Raw genomic sequence first — 26,307 nt, forward strand, 5'->3', positions numbered from 1 at the left:
GTCTCTTGCGGTTGGGGGTGGTGGGGGAGAAACTGCCAAACAGTTTTCAGGAGCGGCTGTACATTTTACATTTCCGCCAGCAATTGTATGACTTACTGGTTTCTTCACATACTCACTGGTATTTAATTTTGCTGCTGTTTTTTTATTTTAGCTGTTGAGATAGATGTGTAGTGATATCTCATTGTGATTATAATTTGCATTTCTCTGATAGCAACACAAATGATGTTGAATATTTTTTAATATGTTTATTTGCTATCAATGTATCCCCTCAGTGAAATGCTTGTTCATGTTTTTAGCCCATTTTCTAATAGTATTGTTTGTGCTTTTATTGTTGAGTTTTGAAGGCTCTTTATACTATTCTAGATACTAGTCCTTCAGCTATATGGTTTACAACTATCTTTTCTCAGTCTGTAGCTTTTCTTCTCTTAGCAGGGTCTTTTGCAAAGTAAAAGTTTATAATTTTCATGAGGCCAATTTTTTTCTTCTTGTGGATTATAATTTCGTTGTTAAGATTAAGAACTCTCTGCCTAACTCAGATACCAAAGATTTCCCCCTATGCTTTTTTCTGACTTAATTTTTTTAAGGTGTTAGACCTAGATTTGGCATTAATGTTTTTGCCTATGGCCTATTCTAGCACGATTTGTTGAAAAAGACTGTCTTTCTTTCATTAAATTGTATTTGCACCTATGTCAGAAATTATCTGGCATATTTTTGTCTCCGTTTGGGTTCTTCATTCTGTCCACTAATCCGTGTGTTTATTCTTTTTTTTTTTGAGACAAGGTCTTGCTCTGTCACACAGGCTGGAGTGCAGTGGCACAATCATAGCTCATTGTAAGCTCAAACTCCTGGGCTCAAGTGATCTTCCCACCTCAGAGCCTCCAGAGTAGCTGGGACTACATAAATAATCTTTGATTTCTTTCATCAGCACTTTTAGTTTTTTGCATACAAGTCCTGTAAATATTTTGTTAATTTTATATCTTTTTTTCTGTGATTTTAAATGGTATTACATTTTCATTTTCAGTATTCACTATTCAGTATTCATTGAGAAATTGATAATTTCTATTTTTGTTTTATATCCTGTGACCTTATGAAACTAAGCTCACCTATTACTTCTAGAATGTGTGTGTGTGTGTTTTAAGATTCCTTGAGATTTATACATAGTTATGTCAAATGCAGAGACGGACAGCATTGCTTTTTTGTTTGTTTTTTCCATTTCCCATCTGTATACCTTTTATCTCTCTTTGTTATTGCATTTGCTAGAATTCACAGCATTAGGTTGAATAACAGCAGTGACAGCCAAAATCCTTAGCTTTGTTCCAGTCATAATGGAAAACATTCAGTCTTTTAATATTAAGTGATTTTAGGTGTTTTTGTAGATGATCTTTCTTAGGAAGTTCCTCTCTATTCCTAGTTCCCTGAAACTTTTTTTTTTTTTTTTTTTTTTTAATCCTGAGAGGGTGATGAATTTTGTCAAATGCTTTTTCTGCATCAGTTGATACTGTCATGTGGATTTTTCTTCTTTAGCCTATTCATATGGTGGATTACATTGATGTTTTTCAACATTAAACCAGCCATCCAGTTCTGGAATGTGAGTTGGCCACGATGTATTATTTATATTTGTATTTACAAACACAATAACACATTGCTGAATTCTATTTTTATTATTTTGATAAGTTCGTATTTATATTGATGAAGAATCTTTGTCTATAATTTTCCTTTTTTGTAATAGCTTTGGTTTTGGTATCAGGGTGATTCTAGCTTCATAAAATGAAATGGAAAGTGTTTCCTCCTTTTCTGTGTCCTGAAAGATATTGTGTAGAAGAGATGTTAATTCTTTAAGATTTGGTAGATTTCTCCATTTGGACCTGGAGATTTACTTTTTGGGTTCATTTTTCTTCCCCTTGAAGAATTGATTCATCTAGTCATAGTTTTCAAATTTTGTGTGTAGAGTTGCTTGTTTTCAAAATTAATCTTTTGATAACTGCAGGGTCTGTAATGATATCCCATTTCATTCCTTATATTGGTAATTTATGGTTTCTCTCTTTCTTATTAGAGTTTTTTCAGTTTTATTGATCTTTAAAAAACAAGTTTTAAGAATCAAAATTTTAAATATAATTTCTTTATTTTTTAAATTTAAAATATAAATTTTGTTGATTTCTGCTATCTTTGTTATTTTTTGTCCATGCTTACTTTGGTTTTATTTTGCTTTCCAGGTTTCTGGTGTTTTAGGTGAGAGCTAGATTATGGAATTAAGACTTACTTGTACTGTGCACATTCGGTGCTATAAATTTCTCTCTCTGTACTGCTTTAGTTGTGGCCCACAAATTTTGATACATTATATCTTCATTCAATTTTTTTCTTCTGTTTCATTCGAGAATTCCTCTTTGGCTCATGGACTATTTAGATCTGTTTAGTTTCCAAATTTGGGGGGATTTTCCTACTATTTTTTTAAAATTTGATTTCTAATTTGAATCTAATGTGGTCTGAGAACAAACTCTGTATAGCTTCATTTATTTTAATTTTGTTCATTTCTGGCCCAGTATAATATTATCTACCTTGTTAGGTGTTTTGTGGGCATTTGAAAATAATGTGTATTCTGCTGTTCTATAACCTAGAAACAGCTTATTAGTTGATGGCATTTTTGACATTGTTGATATCCTTGCTGATATTCCGTCTATTTGTTATATTTGTTGTTGAGAGGGGTATCGAAGTCTCCAAATATAATTGTAGATTTATATTTTCAGCTCTATCTCTTTCTGCTTCACATATTTTATAGCTATGTTGTTTGGTTTATACATATTTCAAATTGCTGTGTCTTTTCAGAGGATTGGCTCTTATAATTTTTTTCCTCTTAAGCCTACTTTATTTGACATTAAAATAACCAGTTTTTTTAAAAAAAATTGAGATAAAATTCACATAACAGAAAACGTATCATACAGCTATTTTAACGTATACAATTCAGGAGTTTTTAGCAAATTCATATAGCTGTGCAGCTTTCACCACTGTCTAAGTTTAGAACATTTTTATCTCCCCAGAAGAAACCCCATACCAATTAAGCAATCATTCCCCATTCCTATTTCCCCACAGCCCTTGGCAATCACTAATCTACTTAGTGTCTCTGTGGAATTCTGATTTTGAATATTTTCTATAAATGGAATCATGGAATATGTAATCTTTTGTATCTGGTTTATTTCACTAAGCATAATTTTTTCAAAGTTTATTCTTGTTGTAGTATGTTTCAGTACTTCATTTCTTTTTATGGCTGAATAATATTTCATAGTAGGGTTATATTACATTTTGTTTCTCCATTCATCAAGAGTTAGATATTTGAGTTATTTCCACTTTTTGGCTATTAGAAATAATGCTTTTATGAACATTCTTATACAAGCTTTTGTGTGGACATATATGTTCAGTTCTCTTGGTTATTTACATAGGAGATGTACTGCTGGATCATATGGTCACTTTCTGATTAACTGCCAAATAGTTTTCCGTAGCAGCTGGACCATATGACATTCCTAGCAGCAATGTATGAGGGTTTCAATATCTCCACATCCTCACCAACGCTTGTTATTGTTTCTCTTTTTATTATAACCATTTTACTTGGTGTGAAGTGGTAGCTCACTATGTTCTAATTTTTATATATTGATGTTTATATAATCTACTTTTTCCACCCTTTCACTTTCAACTTGCCTACATTGTTATATTTGAAGTGAGTTTCTTATTGACTCTTTATATTTGGAGTATGTTTCTTTGATCCAGTCTGCCAGTCTTGTCTTTTAATTGATATATTGTGAGAGCATTTATATTAAATGCAATAATTGATATGTTAGACTTTATGTCTGCCATTTTATTTTTTGCTGTTTGCTATCTCTGTTTTTCATTTCTTTTTCTGTCTTCTTGTGGGTTAGTTGAACATTATTTGAACATTATTAGAATTCCATTTTGGCTTATGTGCAGTAATTTTAAGTGTATCTCATCAAGCTTTTTAATGATTGTTTTAGGTATTATATTTCACATTTCTAACTCATTACAGTTTACTGGTATTGTGTTATTCCAGTTCAAGTGAAATATAGAATCTATACTTGCTCTTATGTTCCTTTACCCTTCCTCATGGAGAACCATATCAGATATTATTTTTGCTTCAACATGAAACATAGTTTAGAAAACTTAAGAGGAGACAGAAAGTCTGTGTACTCTATTTTTGCTTGCTGTATTCTCTCTTCTCTCCTGATATCCCAAAAATCCTTATTTTATTCTTAACTTTCTGTTTGGAGATCTTTACCTGTCCTTTTACTGTAGATCTGCTTATGACACATTTTTTTTTGTTTGTTTTAGTTTCCCTTCATCTGAGAGTGTTTTGTTTTCTCCTTCATTCCTGAAGTATATTTTTGCTGAATATAGAATTTGGGGTACTTTTTTTTTAAAGCAATTGAAAAATGTCATGCTATTTCCTCCTGGCCTCTATGGTTTCTAATGAAATATCTACTGTCATTTCATTTTTCCCCCTCTATACATAAGGTGTAGTTTTTCTCTTACTCCATACAGTATTTTTTTCTTTTATTTTCAAAAGTTTATCCATGATGCGTTATGATTTCTTTGAGTTTACTCTGTTAGGGGCTAGCTCAGTTTCTTAATGTTTAGATTTTGTCTTTTGTCAAATATGGGAAGTTATTAGCAACTATTTTTAAAATTAATTAATTTTTAACTTTATTTTATTATATTATATTTTATTTATTTATTTATTTAGAGACGGAATCTCACTGTGTCACCCAGGCTGGAGTGCCGTGGTGTGATCTCAACTCACTGCAATGTCTGCCCACAGGCTCAAGTGATTCTCCTGCCTCAGCCTCTTGATTAGCTGGGATGACAGGCACCCACCACCATGCCTAGCTGATTTTTGTATTGTTATTAGAGACGGGGTTTCACCACGTTGGCCAGGCTGGTCCCAAACTTCTGACCTCAGGTGATCCACCCACCTTGGCCTCCCAAAGTGCTGGGATTACAGAGCCACTCTTTTTTGAAGTACATTTTCTGTTTCATCTTTTTATTTTTCTTGTACTGGACTCTGATGACTTGAAAGGTAGATCTTTTATCTAACTTTCTCATAGGTCCTTAAGACTCTTTTCTCTTTTTTTCCCTGTTTTTTTTTCTATATTTCACATTGGGTAATTTCTGTTGTTCCCTCTTCCATTTTAATGATTCTTTCCTTAGCCCTCTCCATTCTGGTATGGAACCCATTTATTGAGTTTCTTGGTTTGGTCATTACATTTTTCAGTACTGAAATTTGTTTGATTTGTTTTTATGTCATTGTTGTCCATTTTCTTCTCTTTTTTTTTCCTACAAATTCCTATTTCTTTGCCAAAATCTATTTTCATTTGCTTCAAGCAAAATGTTAATTGGAGCATTTTTATAATGGCTGCTTTAAAATCTTTCTGTGATAGTTTTACCGTCTGTGTCATCTCAGTGACATCTATTATCTTTTTTCATTCAGTTTAGGCCCTTCTTGGTTTTTGGTACAATGAGTGATTTTTATTTGAAACCTGGATGTTTGGGTATTGTTTTCCGAGATTCTGTGTTGTGTATAAACCTGTGTTAGCTGACTTCCTCTGAAAATGCTCCAGCAGTGGAAGGGAACATGCCTCCACTTATTACTGCTAGGGGATGTACAAATCCAGGTTTTCCACTTGGCCTGCATTGCTATTTAAGGCCAGGGGGGATTCTTGTTACTTCTGGCCCGGGGTCGAAATTCTGGCTCTCAGTGAGGCCTCTGTTGATACATCCCTGGCTTGGAGTGTTTAGATTGCCTCATTACTGCTCTAAGTGAGGCCTCCCCTGATGTCATGGTGGTGCTGAGGTGGTATGTTATTGCTGCAGGTTGGTAAAATTTTTGACTCTCCACTTGGTCTCTCTTGACACCACCCCAGCTGTAAGAGGGAGGGGCATAGTCTTACTTCTAGGTCGAGTTAAAAGTCTAGGCCTTCTCTTTAGCCTAGTCTTATTCTACCCAGGCAGGGATGTTGGGGTTCATGTTAGAGTATGCTGAAGATGGAAGTCTAGGCTTCCCACTTGATCTTTGCTGTTGTTGGTAGTGGCAGGACCACCATTTTTAGAGTGGTGTTTGGGTGGAGGAGACCAGTTTTTGCCTAAATATTTTCTGTTTTGCTAGGATACCTCTTTCTGGTCCTTTGGCTAAGGAGAACAGGTTGGGGAACTTTTTTCTGTCTGCACCCATTGGCCTTTCTGGGTTGCTGGCTTCTAGGATATATGAGCAAAACAAAACCCATGATTCTTACCACCATGACATTTGCTGGGTCTACATGTCCCTTCCTTTTTAAGGCTGACTAATATTCTATTGTATGTATATACCACATTTTGCTTATTTATTCATTCTTTGGAATTTGGGTTGCTTCCATGTTTTAGCTATTATAAATAGTGAAGCTATGAACACAGGTATACAAATATCTTTTTGAAACTCTGTTTTTAATTTTGGGCATATACTTAGAAATACAATTGCTGGATCATATGGTAGTTCTATGTTTAATTTCTTGAGGAATCGCGATACTGTTTTCCACTGTACCATTTTACATTCCCACTAACAATATACAAGGGTTCCGATTACTCCACATCCTGGATATCATCTGTTATTTTCTGTTTTTTTTTTTTTAGATAGTAGCCATCCTAATGGGTATGAAGTAGTATCTCTTTGTCGTTTTGATTTGCATTTTCTTAATTAGTAATGCTGAGCATATTTTCATGTGCTTATTATCCATTTGCATATCTTCTTTTGAGAAATGTCTATTCAAGTCCTTTGTCCATTTTTGAAGTGGGTTTTTTTTTGTTGTTATTTAGGTCTAGAGATTATCTATGTATTCTGGATACCAACGTCTCATCAGATAAGTGATTTGCAGATATTTTCTCAGATTGTTTCCCTCCATTTTCATAGCACTCTAACTTGCAATTTTCACAGTGTTGAATACGTATATATTTGTGTAATTTTTTTAATGACTGCTTCTCTCACTAGATTGTGAATTTCATGAGAGAAGAGCCTGAATTGGTCTTATTTACTTGTCTAACTCCAGGCTGAGTCTGCTATAGAGTAGTTTCATAGTAAATATTCATTGAATGAATGAGAGAGAGAATAAAAGACATATGAATCAAAGTTAGCACCACACATGAGTGACCATTAGTAAATGATCATGCTTAGGTGCAGACAAAACTTGCATCCTTAAGCTAGGATGAAAATCTAGTGGGCAATTACATTTCAATGTGAGTTTTGGAGGGAATATATATTCAAACCGTAGCAGCACCTGATTGCCCTAAACTTAAGTGAGAAACAGGTTAGAGTTTTGTGCAGTAGTTCTTTATCATGAATTGAAGGGCTTTGATTGAAGTAGTAAGATTGGAATCTTGGTTGCACACAGAGTTCTTATAGTAAAAAAATAGCTTGTTGGAGTCTCGATTTCATAGTTAGGCAATTAGCCTTGTAGGATGACAATTTTGTGTTGTGGCATTAGTGAGAGTGCCTTGTGGCATACAGTGAGTTAAACTAAAGAAAGGAGAATAATCTGTGCATAGTGAGTAATGTACTCATTTTTATTCCAGTGTGTTCTTTACCAACTCCTTCCAAACAGACGTGCATGGGAGTGCGTGTGTGTACACACAGACACACACACACACACATGATGTTTAAAATATAGTTTTGTCTTTATTATGACTTCTTTTATTTCTTTCAGCTAGTCATTTAGCTTCTTTAGCCATGCTTAAAATATTTTTAAAAATCTTTACTGATTTCTCTTATTGTGTTTATAACAAGGTGTTTTAAAATAGACTCTATGTTTCCTGTGTAGTATTTTTAAATGACCTCATTTGATTTTTGCCCTAATGCTGACTTTTTTTTTTTTTAAGTTAGTGCCCAAGAGTGATGGGTTTCTCTCTCCTTCTTTCCCACTTGGGCTGTCAGAATATGGGGTTTACTATAATATGACTTTTACATAGTAGTCCTTCTTTAGATATTTGTACCAGTCGTTATTACTAAGAACTTAGTTTCATGTATTTTCTTCCCATATTTATTATGAAATTAACTAATATGAGAAGCAGGCATTTTGTTTTTTCTTGTTATTATTTTCATATCAATGCCATGTTTTTTTTTAAGTTCATATATGTGGATAATGCTAAATGATCATCGTTTAGTTTTATTTTATTATTTTTTATTATTTTAACCAATAATTTAACCAAATAACATTATTATTTTAACCAATAAATTTTAGAGAAAAAAGCACTCTAATATTGCATCACTTTGTACTTAGTTTCATGTATTTTCTTCCCATATGTGTTATGAAATTGACTAATATGAGAAGCAGGCATTTTGTTTTTTTTCTCAAGTTATTATTTTCATATTTATGCCTTTTTTTAAGTTTATGTATGTGGATAATACTAAATGATCACCATTGGGTATTATTATTTTAACCAATAAATTTTAGAGAAAAAAATCACTCTAATATTGCATCGCTTTGTTATCGGTATCACAACAATAATTAGTTATCATTCTTCTCCTGACATAGCTCTGGAGCCTAGGGGGAGATATCATAGTTTTGGAAAGTTTTCCTTGCAATATCAGTTTATAAACAAATTTATAGTTATTCCTTTAAAATTTTATCTCAGCTTTTATCACTACCTGACTTTGCCTAGTCAATATTTTTTCTACCATATATTCAAAAACATAACTACTTCATTTAATTAATTAGTGTAAGTTTTCTTTGCCTCTAAAAATGTTGAAGGTACCTGACTATATTACTACCTGAAAGACTGTTTATTTCATATTCCATTTTGTCATATTTATGGTCTTCGAGCTATTGTAGACAATCATGGCTTTTAGAGATAAAAGCAATCATAGTCATAACCAAATCCAGTCCCTGACTTTTTTCAGGTGAAGAAACTGGGCCACAAAGTTTTAAATGCAACATTATACAGCTTTTTGATGGTAGAGTTTTTACTAGAGTAAAGGTCTAGTGATTAGTGTATCTTTCAGTAATCTCCCTTATTAATTTTTAATGTATATGAACTGAACTTTTCTAATCCCAGCTTGTATTGTTTATATTAATAGTAGCAATAGTGACAATATAGTATCTGACATTTATTGAGCATTTACATGCCAAATGCACTATTAACCACTGCCCGTTTGTTATTCTACTCAGTGCTCATGATTACTCTGTGAAGTAGCTAGTGATTTATACCTGTTTTACAGATGAGAAAACTTAGCATAGTTTAATAAATTTCAGGGCTCATGATGTGTTTAATTTCTTTGCATATCCTGTAGTATTTAACCTCAGAAATTATGTTTTTCTTCCTCTTCTATCATGGATGAAATCTTAGGAGAAAATTCGTTTATAAGCTACTTTTTGCTTAAGAAACATATAGCAAGACTTCTAAAAAATTTAAAAAACAAAGAGAAAATGAAAATTAGTGTTGGAAGTAGGCACTGATGCTTTGTGTGGGTTCCCCTAATGTTCTATGGCAACCCCACTAACCAGTGGATTTGGATTTTGATTACCAGAAGGGAGTGTGGGCAAGAAAGGAGGAATTGGAAGTGATATTCCACTTCAGTAAGCTCATAACGTCAAAGCACTAGTGAAAAGATAGACCATTTCAAAAATCTGTTTCACTCCAGATTTAACAAAGAAAGTTTTTTGTGTTGGCCTTGATTGGGAAGGGAGAGGGTGCTTTCCTGGAGAATTTGTAACCACAACTCTGTCCTCATTCAGATTTTAATTTCTTGCCTGACCTAGGAACTACTGAGCTAATAAGTTAAAATGTGATCCTTAGTGGGCTAATTACATCCCTGAGTGTCTAGTAGTAAGTACAAGTATTTGCTGTGGCACATACCCTTACTTCTGGCAATGTATGTGAAAAAGAAAGCCTTGTGAAATGTAAACTCATAATCTAAAATTACAAAGAATTTGAGGAAATAATTCAGCAAGAGTAAGAGTGAGCAGAAACCGCCAGTGGCCAAATTCAACTTCTGCAATGTCAGATAATGTATCAGAAACAGTATAAAAGACTTTTAAAATAATTGAAGAAGTAAAAGATGGAATTCAAATTACAAGAGAGACACAAGATACTATCATAAGGACTACAGAATTTTTATAATGAAAGAATTTTTTGGAGGTTGGAAGTCCTTAATGGATTAAATGGATTAAACAGCAGATTAGACACAGCCAAAGACGCTGTAAGTGAACTGGAAGGTGGTTATAAAGAAGTTTCCCAGAATGCAACATTGAAAATAGAGATGATATGTGAAATACGGTCAACAGATCTGGATGCTAGAATGAAAAGATTCTTTATTTCTATCGACTCTCAGGAGGAGAAAGTGGGAGAAAAGCAATATTTATTGACTTTTTTTCCCCTGACAAAATAGATGTGAGATGTGAATCTTCAGACCTGAGAATCCTAAATTCCAAGTAGGAAAAACAAACCTAAACCTCTAAGTAGACACATTGTGGTGAAACTTTGGTGTGCTAAAGATAAGCATGAACCTTTAAAAGCAACCAGAGGGAAAATAAATAAATGGCATGATCTGCCAACATATATGTTAATTATTCAGTTTCCTGCAGTTGGTAATGAAGATGCCAAGGATAGAGAAAATTTATTTCTTCTTGAACATATATTATATTTGAGGCATTGTATTAACCTATTTGCAATAGGTTAATTGGCTAGAAAGGGGAGGATCACTAGATTGGATTGAATAGGATCACTAGATCACTTCTTTGAAGTCCACATGCAATCTAGTGATCCTCCCCTTTCTAGCCAATGTGAGTTATTGAATCTTCTTTTGAGACTATGTCTAGAAGTTATAAGTACCTCAGTATTCTGAAGAACCAAACTCTGTCCCCTTCCAAATAAAAATACTTAATTTTCTATTTCTAGTCTCTTGTACCCAGAAATGTTCTTATTCCCACATTTGGAATTATGACATAGTAGATCAATCAAAGTTAAGTAAATAAGCTTGTAATGGAGCAAGTTACTTAAGTTTTTCTTTTTTTTAAAAAAAAGAATTTTTTTTAAGAGCAGTTTTAGGTTCACAGTACAATTGAGAAGAAGATACAGAGATTTCCCATATACCCCACCCCAAAACATGTATAGTCTCTCCCCTATTATCAATATCAATATCCCCCATCAGAGTGATACATTTGTTACCTTCATGAACCTACACTGATGTGTCACAATTACTCAAGTCCATAGCCTACTTTGGGTTTTACTCTTAGTGTTGTACATTCTATGGATTTGGGAAAATGTATGTGTTATGTATCCATCCTTATCATATCATATAGAATGTTTCACAGCCCTAAAATTTCTCTGTGTTCTACCTATTTATCCTATCCCCCACCAGCCAAACCCTAGTAACCACTGGTCTTTTTACTGTTTCTGTAGTTTTGCCTTTTCAAGATTGTAGCCTTTTCACATTCTCTTAGTAATGTGCGTTATCATGGCTTGATAGCTCATTTCTTTTTAGCAATAATATTTCTTGTCTGGATTTACCGTTATTTATTCATTCACCTACTAAGGGACATCTTGGTTGCTTTCGTGTTTTGGCAACTACCAGTAAAGCTGCTATAAATATCTGTTTGCAGGTTTTTGTGTGGACTTGTCTCACCTCCTTTGGGTAGATACCAAAGAGTGTGAATACTGAATGGTATGATAAATGTATGTTTAGTTTTGTATGAAACGATCAAACTGTCTTGCAGAGTGACTGTAGCCATTTTGCATTCCCACCAACAGTGAATGAGTTTCTGTTTCTCCACATCCTCACCAGCATTTGGCATTGTCATTGAGGTTAATTCTTATTAGTAATGCAAATAAGTTTTCTAAGAATGTATGTGGTTAGTGTGACAAAGACATGTAGGAGAGATTGTGATTCATACAATTTTAGAGTTAGAAGCACATTTTATGTATTTATTTCATATTAAGAATTATGTCATAAGGTGGCAGAATGTATTGCTTTAAATTGAGGCATTTAAAAATCATTCTGTCACTGTGAAGCTGAACTTTTACCTGTCAGATGTTTATTTGCCATTGTTGTTTAAAAAAAAGAATTACATGTTTGTCAGTAAATGCTTGTTGACTCCTTTTGCTGGTGATTACAGCAATATGGACAGGGATTTCTGAGATGCAAGTGGGGGTAGAACAATGAAAATTAAGCTCTTACTGTACAGACTTTGTGTTTTGTTCCTTGTGAATATTTAAAGTTCAGTTCTGTCATTTAATGATCACTGTGAGTTGCACTTTTGAGATTACTTTTTGTTTCATCTTGTTTCAGTGGTTATATTTTATGTTCTGCTGAAAATACTAAGTGCTTTTTACCTGGATATTTTGACTTAACCCTAGAATGGGTCACTACATCTGTTTTTTGCTGTTAAAATCATTATAATCAACAACAATAATGAAAGTACCTCTACCTTTTTAAGTGTGCTGTCTCTTAAAGTTTCTCTTTTCAGAGGGAGATTTTTACAGTCTTTGTCACCTATTGAATCTTAGAACTAACTAGCTTTCTTGGTACACCTGTCTTATTAGTATTTCCTAGTGAGCCACTTTTATTTAGGTTTTTCACTTTCTTCTTATGTGATAAATCTTCCCCTCATTTCACTTTCTCCCTTTATTCTTCCCCTGAAAGGATAATACTTACTTCTTACTATATAGTATCAAAGATTTGGAAGCTCTTGACTATCTCTTTAATGCATCTTTTAAAATAATTTACCTCTTTTCTCTTTCAGAAACCTTTATTATAGTTACACTCTCCTGTGATTTTGTTATTTCCCAGTATCAATATGGCTCCTGGCTGTTTGAATGTTTTGGATGGTCTTTTGTTGTTGTTGTTGTTGTTGTTTCAAACAAGGTCTGGCTTTGTTGCTCAGGCAAGAGGGTAGTGGTATGACCATGACTCACTGAAGCCTCAAGCAATCCTCCCACCACAGCCTCCCAAGTAGCTGGGACCACAGGTGTGTGTCACCATGCCTGGCTAATTTTTAATTTTTTTTGTAGAGATGGGGTCCCATCGTGTAGCCCAGACTTGTCTCAAACTCCTGAGCTCAAGTGATCATCCTGCCTTGGCCTCCCAAAGTGCTGGGATTATAGGCATGAGCTTCATCCGGCCAATCTTTTGTCTTATTTTATTAAATTATAGCTTTGCAAGGCTTGTAACAAAAAGAGCAGTCTTCTGGCACCCTGTCATCCTCACTGCTTTTTAGAGGCAATCATTTTTCAACTTATTCTTAGATATATACCTCTAAATTTCTAAATAGTAGTCTTTGTTGCAGTTTTCTTATTTTTGATGTTTTTCCATAGAGAAAGTCAGTGTTGGCCCTAAAAGCTAAATCATTCTCTGTGTTAGGCAGGAGTATGTAGATATTATCTGCATAGTTACTATTGAATATGAGGATATATTAGTTTTCTATTGCTGCTCTAACAAATTACCATAAACTTAGTCCCTTGAAGCAACACACATTTATTTTCTTGCAATTATGTAGTTTAGAAGACTGAAATGGGTCTCAGACTAAAATCAAGGTGTCAGTTGGGCTCCTTTTTACAGGCTCTAAGATAAAACCCCTTTCCCTGCTTTTTCTAGCTTTTAGAAATTTCCTGAATTCCTTGGCCTGTGACCCCCTTCCCCCATCTCTAAAGCCAGCAATGTTACATTTCCATGAGTGTGCATCTGTCATCACATCTCTTTCTCTGACTTCTTTTTTGCCTTCTCCTACTACTTTTAAGGATTCTTCTGATTACATTGGGTTCACCTGAATAATCTAGGATCATCTCCCTATTTCAAGGTCAGCTGATTAGGAATCTGAATTTTACTTTCTGTTGTAATATGACATGTTCACAGGTCCTGAGTTTTAGCATATGAACATCTTTGGGGGGACCATTATTCTGTCTGTCATAGAGGATCTAGTTTTTAGGGCCAATACTCACAGCCTCTGTCTTTTATTCCTTTTTCCTAAATCTTTGAATATAATTATGTCACCGTTTTTGCTTAAATCTATACTCAGTATGAACGTATTATAAACATGTATGTATGAGTTAGAATATGCTACCAATTGCATTTATTTTTCTTATAAAACTTGTATTCTTGGAGTTAATAACTGTCTTGTTTTTTTGTTATTACTTGATTAGTGTTCTATGTACTTATTTTTAATTAATTCCCCCAAACTCTGACATAAACATATCTTCTCTCAATTCCTTCAGGTGTGTGAGATAATTACTTTTAATTTTTGGAGTCATTTTTTTTTTTAATGCTTTTTCCTCCTGTTTTTCTGTTTGTTCCCTAGGCCTACTATAGAGATGTCTTGAAATTTCCTTTTATCATTGTCCTGGGATTTCCTTTTCTCCGGTTGGATCCCCTGTTTCTTAGACCACACATGTTACTCTTTCTTGATTTACTCTCTTTTTTAGGTGGAGCAAAATCCTCTAGTTACCTTCCTAGTGTAGGAAGTAAACTTTTTTCAGGTCTGACATGTCTGAATGAATCTTTATTTTGTCTTTATAATTGATTGGACTGTATATAGATTTTTAGGGTGGGAGTGATTTTCCTACAGAAATCTGAAAGCATCACATTATTGTCTTCTTGCTTTTGGCATTTCTGTTGAGAAGTTTGATGCCATTCTAATTGTTTAACCTTTGTTTGTCACCTGTTTTTGTTTTTATATGTGTCTGTCTGTCTTATATCAGAAGTTTTTAGGAGCGTCTCTTTAGCCTTGATGTTCAGGTGGTATGAGTTTATGTGTGTGTTTTTTTCATTTGTTAATACTGGATACATAGTAAACACTTTTAATTTGCAACTCCTTTTCTACAGTTTGGGAAATACTCTTGAACTATGTTTTTGATTATTTTCCCCATTTTCTTTTAATAGTTCCTTCTAGACCTTTTGGTTTTTAGATATTGGATTGCTTATGTTGATCTTTTCATTTTTCTTCCATTTTCATTCTCTTTGGATTTTTTGGTTTTAATTTATGGGAGATTTTCTCAACTTTATTTTCCAATCTGTTTATTAATTTAAAGAGAATTAGCATCATGTTTTAAATTTCTATGTGCTTGTTTTTGTTGAATATTTTAAATGTTCATTTCTTATTGCAGTATCTTCTGTACTCTTTGAGGATAGAAATCATTATTATTATTATTATTTGAAGTTTTCTTCTGCTCCTGGCTTTGTCTGTTTACCCCATGTTCCTTTTTTTATGTTTTAAAATAATATCTGCCTGTCACATTTGTGATTTCCATCTAATATTTAACAATCCTTCATATTGCAGAATGAAGTACAAAATAACTGAAACCTCTGTGTGAGGTTGGAACTTGTTGATTGTAGGGGAATTGGACACAATTCATTTTTGGTTTGAGGATAATCGATTATCAGTGTCATGTTTCCTTTTTCTTGAGCTTGCTCGTTTCAGAGAGAAAGCCGTCCATTTCCTTCTTGAGGTTTCTAAGCCTGGTACTTAGTAAAGGAAGGGTAGATCTCATTATCCAGTATGTGTATGCCATATAGATTCTAAGATAATTCCCCCCTTTCAGCATATGGTTGTATCTCATATTCCTTAGTTGAGAGTCCTCCTGGTTTAACCTCTCCAAAGTAAACCCTTTAGTCTTCTGCCAGGTGAGTGTCAGGTAGTTACTGGGCTGCGTGGATTAAAGGAGAGGATCCTACATGGATTAAGAAAAACGATCTGTAGTCACTAGATAAAATTTTAGTCATGCCTCATCTTTTTAGCCTCATCTGCATCCCTGCCTTCAGAGCTTCCTGGCCTCTTTTTAATTCTTATATTTCTGGGGCTTATTGCAGGATCTATTTGCTTATTAGCTTAATTACCCAAAGGCACTTTTCTCTGTTCTACTAAGGCTACTCATTGCTACTTGTTCATCAGATATCCATCTTTCAAAATTTAGATGATCGCTCTTGCTTGTTTGAGAGTGGCCTATTTGGCTCTTGTCTTTTTATTTTCGTTTCTTTGTTAGTTTAGCGCCTTAAAATAATTTCTTAATAGTCTTTTGGTGGACTTCAGTGGGGGAACAGAAGTAATCATATGGTTTGACTCCTTAATCTTTTACTTCCACAGAGATATACAGATCATTCTCATTAGTTCATCATTTAATATGTACATCATAACTACAGAAGTGATCATAAGCTGACTACTGAACACTAGAAAGTTGACACTGAGGGAGAGGTCTCAGTGAGTCTTAAAGAATTATAGCGGGCAAGAAGGTTGGTGGAAAAAGAATTAGGGTTAGCCTGGGCACCATAGCGAGACCCTGTCTCTACAAAAAAAAAAAAAAAAAAAACAGGTGTGATAGAGTACATGCCTGTAGTCCCAGCTACCCAGGAGGCTGAGATGGGAAGTTCACTTGAGCCCAGGAGCTCGATATTACAGTGAGCTATGATTGCACTACTGCACTCCAGCCTGGGCAACAGAGTGAGACTCTGTCTCTTAAAAAAAAGAAAAAAAATTAGGTTTAATGGTGCACCCCAGGACTAAGATTATGTGTTAGGAGTTGATATTTTTCAGAAAAGTACTAGGAGGATGATATGATTTGGCTGTGTCCCTGCACAGATCTCATCTTGATTTATAGTTCCCATAATTCCCACATGTCACAGGAGATACCTGGTGGTAGGTAATTGAATCATGGGGGGTGGTTACCCTCACGCTGTTCTTGTGGTAGTGAGTTCTAGAGGGACGTGGTGGTAGGTAACTGAATCATGGAGGTGGTTACCTTCATGCTGTTCTTGTGATAGTGAGTGAGTTCTCAGGAGATCTGATAGTTTTATAAGCAGTTTTTCCCCCTTTGCTTAGCTCTTCTCCCTCCTGCTGCATTGTGAAGAGGATTAGTTTGTTTCCCCTTCTGTGATGGCCTTCCCAGCTATGTAGAACTGTGAGTCAATCAAACCTCTTTTCTTTATAAATTACCCAGTCTTGGGTATTTCTTCATAGCAGCATGAGAATGGACTCATACAGCAAATTGATGCCAGTAGGGTAGGGTGCTGCTATAAGGATACCTGAAAATTTGGAAGCTACTTTGGAACTGGGTAACAGACAGAGGTTGGAACAGTTTAGAGGACTCAGAAGAAGACAGGAAAATGTGGGAAAGTTTGGAACTTCCTAGAGCTTTGGAAGGCTCACAAGACAGGAAGATCTGGGAAAGTTTGGAACTTCCTAGAGACTTGTTGAGTGGCTTTGACTAAAATGCTGACAGTGATATGGACAATGAAGTCTAGGTTGAGGTGGTCTCAGATGGAGATGAGGAACTTGTTGGGAACTGGAGAAAAGTTAACTCTTGCTGTGCTTTAGTAAAGAGACTGGTGGCTTTTTGCTCCTGCCCTGGAGATCTGTGGAACTTTGAACTTGAGAGAGATGATTTGGGGTATCTGGCAGAAGAAATTTCTAAGTGGCAAAGCATTCAAGAGGAAGTAGAACATAAAAGTTTGGAAAATTTACAGCCTGATTATGAGATAGAAAAGAAAAATCCGGCTGGACACGATGGCTCATGCCTGTATTCCCAGCACTTTGGGAGGCTGAGGTGGGAAGATCAAAAGGTCAGGAGATCAAGACCATCCTGGCTAACATGGAGAAACCCTTCTCTACTAAAAATACAAAAATTAGTGGGGCATGGTAGCGCATGCCTATAATCCCAGCTACTTGGGAGGCTGAGGCAGGAGAATCGCTTGAACCAGGGGGTCTGAGGTTGCAGTGAGCTGAGATCGTGCCACTGCACTCCAGCCTGGTGACAGAGTGAGACTCCGTCAAAAAAAAAAAAAAAGAAAAAAGAAAAACCCATTTTCTGGGGAGAAAGTCAAGCTGGCTGCAAAAATTTGCATAAGTAATGAGGAGCAGAATGTTAATCACCAAGACAATGGGGAAAATGTCTCCAGGGCATGTCAGAGACCTTCATGAGAGTCCTTCCCATCACAGGCCAGGAGGTCTAGGAGGGAAAAATGGTTTTGTGGGCTGGGTGCAGAGTCCAGCTCCCTTGCTGTGTGCAGCCTTAGTACTCTGTCCCCGCCATTCTAGTCATGGGCAAAAGGGGTCAAGGTAGAGCTCAGGACGTTGCTTCAGAGGGTGTAAGCCCCCAGCTTTGGGAGGTTCCACGTGGTATTGGTCCTGAGAGTACACAGAAGACAAAAATTGAGGTTTGGGAACCTCTGCTTAGATTTCAGAGGATGTATGGAAATGCCTGGATGTCGACTCAGAAGTCTGCTACAGGGGCAGAGCCCTCATGGAGAACCTCTGTTAGGGCAGTGTGGAAGGGAAATGTGAGGCCAGAGCCCCCACACAGAGTCCCTACTGGGGCACTGCCTACTGGGCTGTGAGAAGAGGGCCACTGTCCTCCAGACCCCAGAATTGTAGATCCACTGATATCTTGCACCATGCGGCCGGAGAAGCTGCAGACAGTCAATGCCAGCCTGTGAAAGCAGCCAAGAGTGGGAGTTGTAACCTGCAAAGCCATAGGGACAGAGCTGCCCAAGGCTGTGGGAGCCCATCTCTTGCAACAGTGTGATCTGGATGTGAGACATGGAGTAAAAGGAGATCATTTTGGAACTTTAAGATTTAATGACTGCCCTATTGGATTTTAGACTTCCATGGGCTGTAACTCCTTTGTTTTGGCCAATTTTTCCCATTTGGAATGGATGTATTTACCCAGTGTCTGTACCCCCATTGTATCTAGGAAGTTACAGGCTCATAGGCAGGAGGATCTTGCTTTGTCTCAGATCAGACTTTGGACTTGGAGTTTTGAGTTAATGCCGAAATGAGTTAAGACTCTGGGGGAGTTTTGGAAGGGCATGAGTGTTTTGAAGCATGAGGACATGGGATTTGGGAGGGGCCAGGGTAGAAGGATATGGTTTGGCTGTGTCTCCACCCAAATCTCATCTTGAATTGTAGTTCCCATAATCCTCACGTGTTGTGGGAGGGACCCAGTGGGAGGCAGTTGGATCATGGAGGTGGTTAACCTCATGCTGTTCTTGTGATAGTGAGTGAGTTCTTAGGAGATCTGATGGTGTTATAAGGGGCTTTTCCCCCTTTGCTTGGCACTTCTCTCTCCTGCCATCTTGTGAAGAAGGACATGTTTGCTTCCCTTCCATCATGATTGTAAGTTTCCCGAGCCTTCCCAGCCACATGGAACTGTGAGTCAATTAAACCTCTTTCCTTTATAAATTACCCAGTCTCGAGTATTTCTTTATAGCAGCATGAGGATGGACTAATACAGAGGAGGAAAATAACAGTGCATTATTCTATATTTAATTTTATTATAAAAATTGGTAATTATTTTTAGATTATTGTATTGACTGTGCAGTATAACTTATATGTCAATTGCAGTACCTTAGGGATACCTCTTTCCTTCCTCTAGTGGACTATGACAACAGGATTTGAGTAAAGGAATAGGTGAATACTTTTTAAAGCATTTTTTCAAATGTGGGTATTTTCACTATCTTTGTGATTGTCCTTTTGACTCATGTCAGCTTTCTTTACATCCTACAAAAGCATTGTACTCTCTTTCTAAATCAAGTTCTGTATAAAGTTTAGCCAAGTTCTCAGAGTTAAGCACCTGGAACAATAACTACAGTTATTTTGGCCTCCTTAAGTAACAATAATAAATAGTGACTAGCCTTAAGCCACTGTATTACAAGGTAAAGAATGCTGCCTATATCTGAAGCCACATTTTAGCTTATTTGCTCTTTTTGTTTCACCACATTGCTTCCCTAATAGTAAATTTCTTTTCACAATTTCTGAGAGAAGTATTCCTGTGAGTGGTGCCCTGAGTTGTATAATGTCAAGACTGTACTCCCTTCTGCCTTTCTATTGCTCACATTTGGGGCATTTTATAATTTCAGTTTGATGGTAGAGTGGAAAGAAACTACGATTATTTTTACTAGCTACTTTTCTCTATTTGATATCAATGTCTATCAAGAGATGAATATAACTTTATATAAAATTCTCTTCCTTATAAAAATCTGAGCTTTTAGCACTAAAAACAAATTACTTTATAAAAACTTTTCTTAAGGAGAAATTATGACATTATGTTCTTTTAGTTGTTAAACCAAATTTAAAAATACTTGAGAAATGTAAAGTTAAAAGTGTCAAACTGTATTCTTGATTGTAGTTGTCTAAATCAAAGTGCTTTATATAGGTATATAAGATATAAGATTCTTTTTTTTTTTTTTTTTTTTTTTGAGACAGAGTCTTGCTTGTTGCCCAGACTGGAGTGCAGTGGTGTGATCTTGGCTCACTGCAACCTCTGCCTCCCAGGCTCAGGCAATTCTTGTGCCTCAGCCTCCTGATTAGCTGGAATTACAGGTGCTCACCACCATGCTTGGCTAATTTTTATATTTTTAGTACAGATGTGGTTTCTCCACATTGGCCAGGCTGGTCTTGAACTCCTGACCTCAACTGATCCTCCTGCCTTGGCCTCCCAAAGTGTTGGGATTACAGGCGTGAGCCACCGCGCCTGGCCAAGATTGTTATCAGAAGATGTTTCAGATAACTTATGATAAGAGTTTTATATATAACATGTATAAGATATTAAGAAATACTTATTATTTATGATTCAAGGTAGAGTATTAAGTTTTGGAAACTGTAAAAGAAGCCGTGTTATAAAATAATTCTAAAGAAACTCATTTGGTCTATCCATATTCTTTTGCTCTTGTATATACCGGAAACTAATTCAGATTTTTGGTTTTGAACACCATCAACGACTCTTTAGAGAATCTTTTAGTAGCTCTTGTGTGCTGACTACTATATAGGTTTCCTGTATTTCTTTTGAAAAATTGGTATTGAATGAGAGTTTCACCCTTAAGGCTTGAGAGCCAGGGGAGGGAAGGGTATTATTAAGTTCTGTTTCTCTCTCATCATCTAACATAGTGATTGGAACAGGGTAAGTTATCTATTGATTATAGCTCCCTGCAACCACAGTAGATGTTAAATAGAGTAGCTCAGCATCCTTTGTTATAAAGAAAAATGAGATCCAGGCTTTGCCACTTTCTGACTTGGGCCTTTGCAAAATCCTTATTTCTCCAATCCTTTTTTAAATATATATATAGAATGAAAATAGTAATAGCTCCTAAAGATTATTTTGTGTGTGCCGAATAAATGAAATAAACTAGGCATCATGCATGGCACTCAGTAAGTGCTCAGTGCATGTTAAGTGCTATGATTACTATTATTGATACTACTGCTGCTGCTTTTGTTGCTGCTGCTGCTGCTGCTGCTACTACTACTACTACGATGATGATGATTGTATTAGCATTTTTGGCATCATTTAATTTTCTGAGATATTAAAATTTCCTGAGACATGAATTTTGAGAATCTGTTAAAAAATGCTTTAAAATGCATAAATATACAGCATTTTAGATACCATTTCATAGGTGTAATGAACTCTTTAAAGTGTGCTCTAGACCATAGGTTTAGAACTCCTCAGAGGATAATGGATACCACTTCAAATGGACACAATTCAGGTGGCAAATATTGGAAAGTAGCAACCAATCAGTACACAATTATATAAAGACAAAATACAAATTAGCAAATTAATAGCTCCGAGTATTAGTCTGTTCGCATACTGCTGTAATTTAAAAAGGAAAGACATTTAATTGACTCACAGTTCCACATGGCTAGGGAGGGCTCAGGAAACTTACAATTATGGCAGAAAGCGAAGGGGAAGCAAGTACTTTCTTCACATGGTGGCAGGAGAGAGAATTGCCAACGAATGAGGAAGTGCCATGCTTTAAAAACCGTTAGATCTTGTGAGAACTCCCTCACTATCACGAGAACAGCATGAGGGAAACTGCTCCCATAATCCAGTTACTTCCCACCTGGTTCTTCCCTTAAAACCTTGGGATTATAATTCAACATGGGGTTTGGGAGGGGACACAAAGCTAAACAATATCATAAGGGTTGATTTGGGACAAGGTATTTCTCAGGATAACATTCTCTAACCATTTGCAAATCATTTAATGTGCTTGTTAAATGCAGAATTCTGGGCCATAGCTCAGGACGACTGAATCATAATTTCTTTGAGAGATTATGAGTCTTCTTGAATACCCTAGAGTTTAAAGTCAAGGATTTTAGAATAATGTTTAATACAACTATCATAGAAAGTGTATGATCTTCTTAATTATCCATACATAGTTAAAGAAGCTTCAAAAATAAAGGATGGAATTATTTAACCAAAGTGTGGAAAGGGAAAAAGAAGCAAAATTACGTTGGTGGGTTTTCATGAATAATTGGCAAAATGAGTGATAAAGTCTTCTGTGATGGGATCAGATTGTGTTAAACACCCTAGATCTTTCACATAGCAACTGTTGTCCTTTGGGCAAAAATTAGTTACCTTCCCTAATCTATTACATCCTCAATCTGTAAAGTGAAGATAATAATAATATCTATAATATAGGCCTGTTGTAAGGACTGAATGAGATAATGTACATAACACATAAGTCCTCAGTAAATGTTAATTGATTAGAGTTAATTGTCATTATCATCATCATTATCATCACCATTTTAGTGGTGGTTGTCCATACTGTCAGTATAATATTCTTAAGGTTTCTTTGCCTGTATAATTCTCACCTACCCTTAAGGATCAAAATGAGGTTCTCCCTTTTGATTAAGTTTTCCAACCATTTATTTATGGGAATTATTACCTTCTGTGCTTTTATATCCTTTAGCAAGTAGTACATAATAAAGATGTTAATATCTACTTTTTGGTTAATTTATAAAAATTTATTTGCTTCCTTTTTATCTATACAGAGCATGTGAATTTTATTTATAAGCTATTGTATTTTAACACAGGAACTATTTGAGCTACAGGTTGAGTGACCCCCTACTCTGAAAATTCAAAATCTGAAATGTTCTAAAATCTGAAACTTTTTGAGAGCCAATATGACTCTCAAAGGAAATGTTCATTGGAGCACTTTTGATTTTTGATTTTCAGAGTGGGGATGCTCTACTGTTAAGTATATAATACAAATATTCCAAAATTCAGCAAAATCCAAAATTCAGGACACTTCTGCTCCCAAGTATTTTGGATAAGGGATCCTCAACCTGTATTTTGTTTCTGTTTCCTCATTTCACCTGACCAAAATATTTCAGAGAACTTGTTTACTCAGGTAGTTTTTTTTTTTTTTTTTGAGATGGAGTCTCTCTCTGTCGCTAGGCTGGAGTGCAGTGGCGCGACCTCTGCTCACTGCAACCTCTGCCTCCCAGGTTCAGGTGATTCTCCTGCCTCAGCCTCCCGAGCAGCTCGGACAACAGGCGCATGCCATCACGCCCAGCTGATTTTTGTACTTTTTTTTTTTTTTAGTAGAGACGGGGTTTCACCATGTTGACCAGGATGGTCTCGATCTCTTGACCTCGTGATCCGCTTGCCTCGGCCTGCCAAAGTGCTGGGATTACAGGCGTGAGTCACCGCGCCCAGCCTTACTTGGGTAGTTTTATGTTTAAATGTCTCCACCTAGGCCGGGCCTGGTGGTGCACGCCTGTAATCCTAGCACTTTGGAAGGCTGAGTTGGGTGGATCACCTGAGGTCAGGAGTTCAAGACCAGCCTGGCCAACATGCTGAAACTGCGTCTCTACTAAAAATACAAAAATTAGCCAGGCTGGTGGAATGCGCCCGTAATCCCAACTACTAGGGAGGCTGAGGCAGGAGAATTGCTTGAACCCGGGAGGTAGAGCTTGCAGTGAGCTGAGATTGCACCACTGCACTCCAGCCTGGGTGACAGAGCGAGACTCTGTCTCAAAAAAAATAAAAAATAAAAAAGAAAGTCTTCGCCTAAATTAAACTTGACTTTATAAGTTAAATTTGTTTCAAAAAGAAAAATCTTATTCTGTTTTCTAAAACCAAATATGATTTTTAAAACTATTTCTTGTTTTTTTAAAAAGTATTTGTGCATTTACTTTTATTTCTTGAGCTTGACTAATCAAGAATTGAATGCATAAGTATAGTTATGAGAGTTCAGCCCATTTATTTTAAATTTGCATCCTTTCACCTCTGAAACACTAAACTATGAAACCTAACACAAATACTGTAAGAACATCTGAGGTAGACAGTTAAAGTATAATTAAGTTTAAATGCCTTGGTGAAGGAGTATAAAAATTATTTAAATTCAATCGGCTAGTACATTTGCAGTTTTCTTTTATTAGGTGTGAAATCTAAGAATCCCCTGCCAACTCTTGAGGGCTCAATCCAGAATGCTGAATTGAAGTACTGCAGCACATCATTGGTCAAATGTGCCTCTGGGACCATGGGATCAATAAAAATTTGTGCCAAAGCCCCAGGTATGTGCAGCTGGACCGTGTAAAACTTTATTGCCTGTATAGGAGAATTGGCCTTGCGTTTTACAAGGAGCGTTACTGAAACAAGAATTTACTCATTGTTCCTATGAATCAGACGTTTTAAATTTTTACTTAGAAATTTTTCTAATTGTGCCAGGATGGTACTTCTTGACTTTAACAAATTTTTATTTAGGGAAAAATACTTAGTTTTATGAATGGTTATGAGGGAGAAAAATTAAAGGAATGTTTATTATACTTTTTGGGGGAGTAGGAGGTGTATATATATGTATATAATATGACACTTAAAATTAAATTAAAAAGTTGTTATTGTAATATAATTAAATAGGAGACCCAGTTGTTTTTAAATTTTGGTTGTAAATGACTTTACCTTCCTACCAATATTTTATTTCATAATATATTTTTAAAACCATTTGTGATTTTTTTCAGTGCAAACTAAATTTAAGGTAAGTTTATAAAGGTCCAGATTTCATTTAAGTTTTAGAAGACAGTGTGTTTAGTTGTTTCCTTTTATAAACTTTTCTGGACATGTTCTGCATTCATTAGCAAATATGAAAACTTAAGAGTTAAAAATGCTTTACATTTTATGAGACTCAGTATAATTAAATGTATAGCTAATATTATCAAATAAAGTTGAAATGTTATATTATGGTGTTAGTATATTTTAAAATCAAACATTCTCAAGTGACTCATGTTTTATTTTTATTATTGTTTTATAAATATTTATTTTCAGTTGATAGTGGAAAAGAGAAGTTGATTCCCTTGCTTCAGGGTCCTTCTGACACTAAAGACCTTCATAGCACCAAGTGGCTCAACGAGAGTAGAAAGCCAGAGTCTCTCTTAGCTCCAGATTTGATGGCCTTCACAATCCAAGTTCCACAATATATTGACTACTGCCACAATTCCGGTAAGTACAAACCTATCATTATTTCCTTGTTTTGCTTTTTTTTTTTTTTTCCCAGAAAGGCTTTTAAAATTGGTGTTTTTTTTTTTTTTTTTTTTAGCTATTTTTGTCATTTGGCTTACTCTGCAGTTGTGCTTTTTCAAAATTCAAATGAAGAATTGTTGTATCAGTTTTGTTAATTGAAATGTGTTTATAAATAATAATGATTTTATTTATATGAGAGAATTTAGCTGTGTGTATAGTGGTTAACTTCAGATTCGTATATATAAGGAACAACTGAGTTTTAAAATATAGCATATCATTATAATGCATATTTTCTTGAGATAGTAGCACTTTGTAACCCAAGTTTGTCATGTGTAAATTGGTGTTTTTACCTTCTGTAATTTTTTAGGAATGAAAAGATTTGATGGTAGAACTGAGAAGAAAATCTCAGAGGTCATTATCTCATTTCTTAGAGTTTTATTTTTTTCTGGTAGCACTTTGAATAGAATCGATTTCATTTTATTCAACACTGTAATAGCAGAGCTATACCTCTCATGTTGAGAGAAGGTATCAGAAGGATCAATGAAGACTGAGAAAAGAAAAATGTATGATAGGTAGAGATCACTATCAGCCATGAATTCACTTAGCCAGTATGTGGTTAGCAAAGTCAAGGTGTTCAGTCAATGAAGCTAGCAACGTGATAGTAATATAGACATTTGTTTTAAAAGATAGGTGGTCCACATTTTCTCTCTAGAAGTAACTGGCTAGCGAGTAGTTTCAAATAGCTGCTTTAGAGTAGAGCTTCATTAACATTATTCAACAAGTACTGTAGCTTATAGAAAGTATGTTCAGCACTAGTATGTTCAAGTAGAAACTATGAAAAGATTTGCAACTAACTGAGCAGAGACTATGTAGAGGTGAATATTGAATAAAGCAGTGCACAAATGAATATATACAGGGACACAAAACATTTGAAAGATGAGTATATTATGATAATATTTGCAGTTGAGTGGTATCCACATTGAAAACTGGAAATTAGCATTTGAAAGGTGAGTCTAAGGATGCTGTCAGCCAGCATGCTTCTAAGGACAGCACACCTCAAAAATA

The 26,307-nt window shown here is 35.4% G+C and overlaps 1 protein-coding gene across 32 annotated transcripts in view; it reads left to right on the forward strand.

Annotated features, from left to right (window-relative positions):
* The window catches only part of VPS13B (vacuolar protein sorting 13 homolog B), an 869,944-nt gene that overhangs the window by 235,194 nt on the left and 608,443 nt on the right, over positions 1–26,307 (forward strand). For all 32 annotated transcript variants that reach the window (XR_008667630.2, XM_031013639.3, XM_055348088.2 and 29 more), the window contains exons 18-19: positions 24,165–24,299; positions 25,048–25,221. Coding sequence is in view for 31 of the 32 variants with exons in the window: in XM_031013639.3 (XP_030869499.3) it covers positions 24,165–24,299; positions 25,048–25,221 (309 nt within the window). In the remaining variant the exon portion in view is untranslated. The remainder of the gene's footprint in view (positions 1–24,164; positions 24,300–25,047; positions 25,222–26,307) is intronic.

This window comes from Gorilla gorilla, chromosome 7 (assembly GCF_029281585.2).
Source record: "Gorilla gorilla gorilla isolate KB3781 chromosome 7, NHGRI_mGorGor1-v2.1_pri, whole genome shotgun sequence".
NCBI classification, from domain to species: domain Eukaryota; kingdom Metazoa; phylum Chordata; class Mammalia; order Primates; family Hominidae; genus Gorilla; species Gorilla gorilla.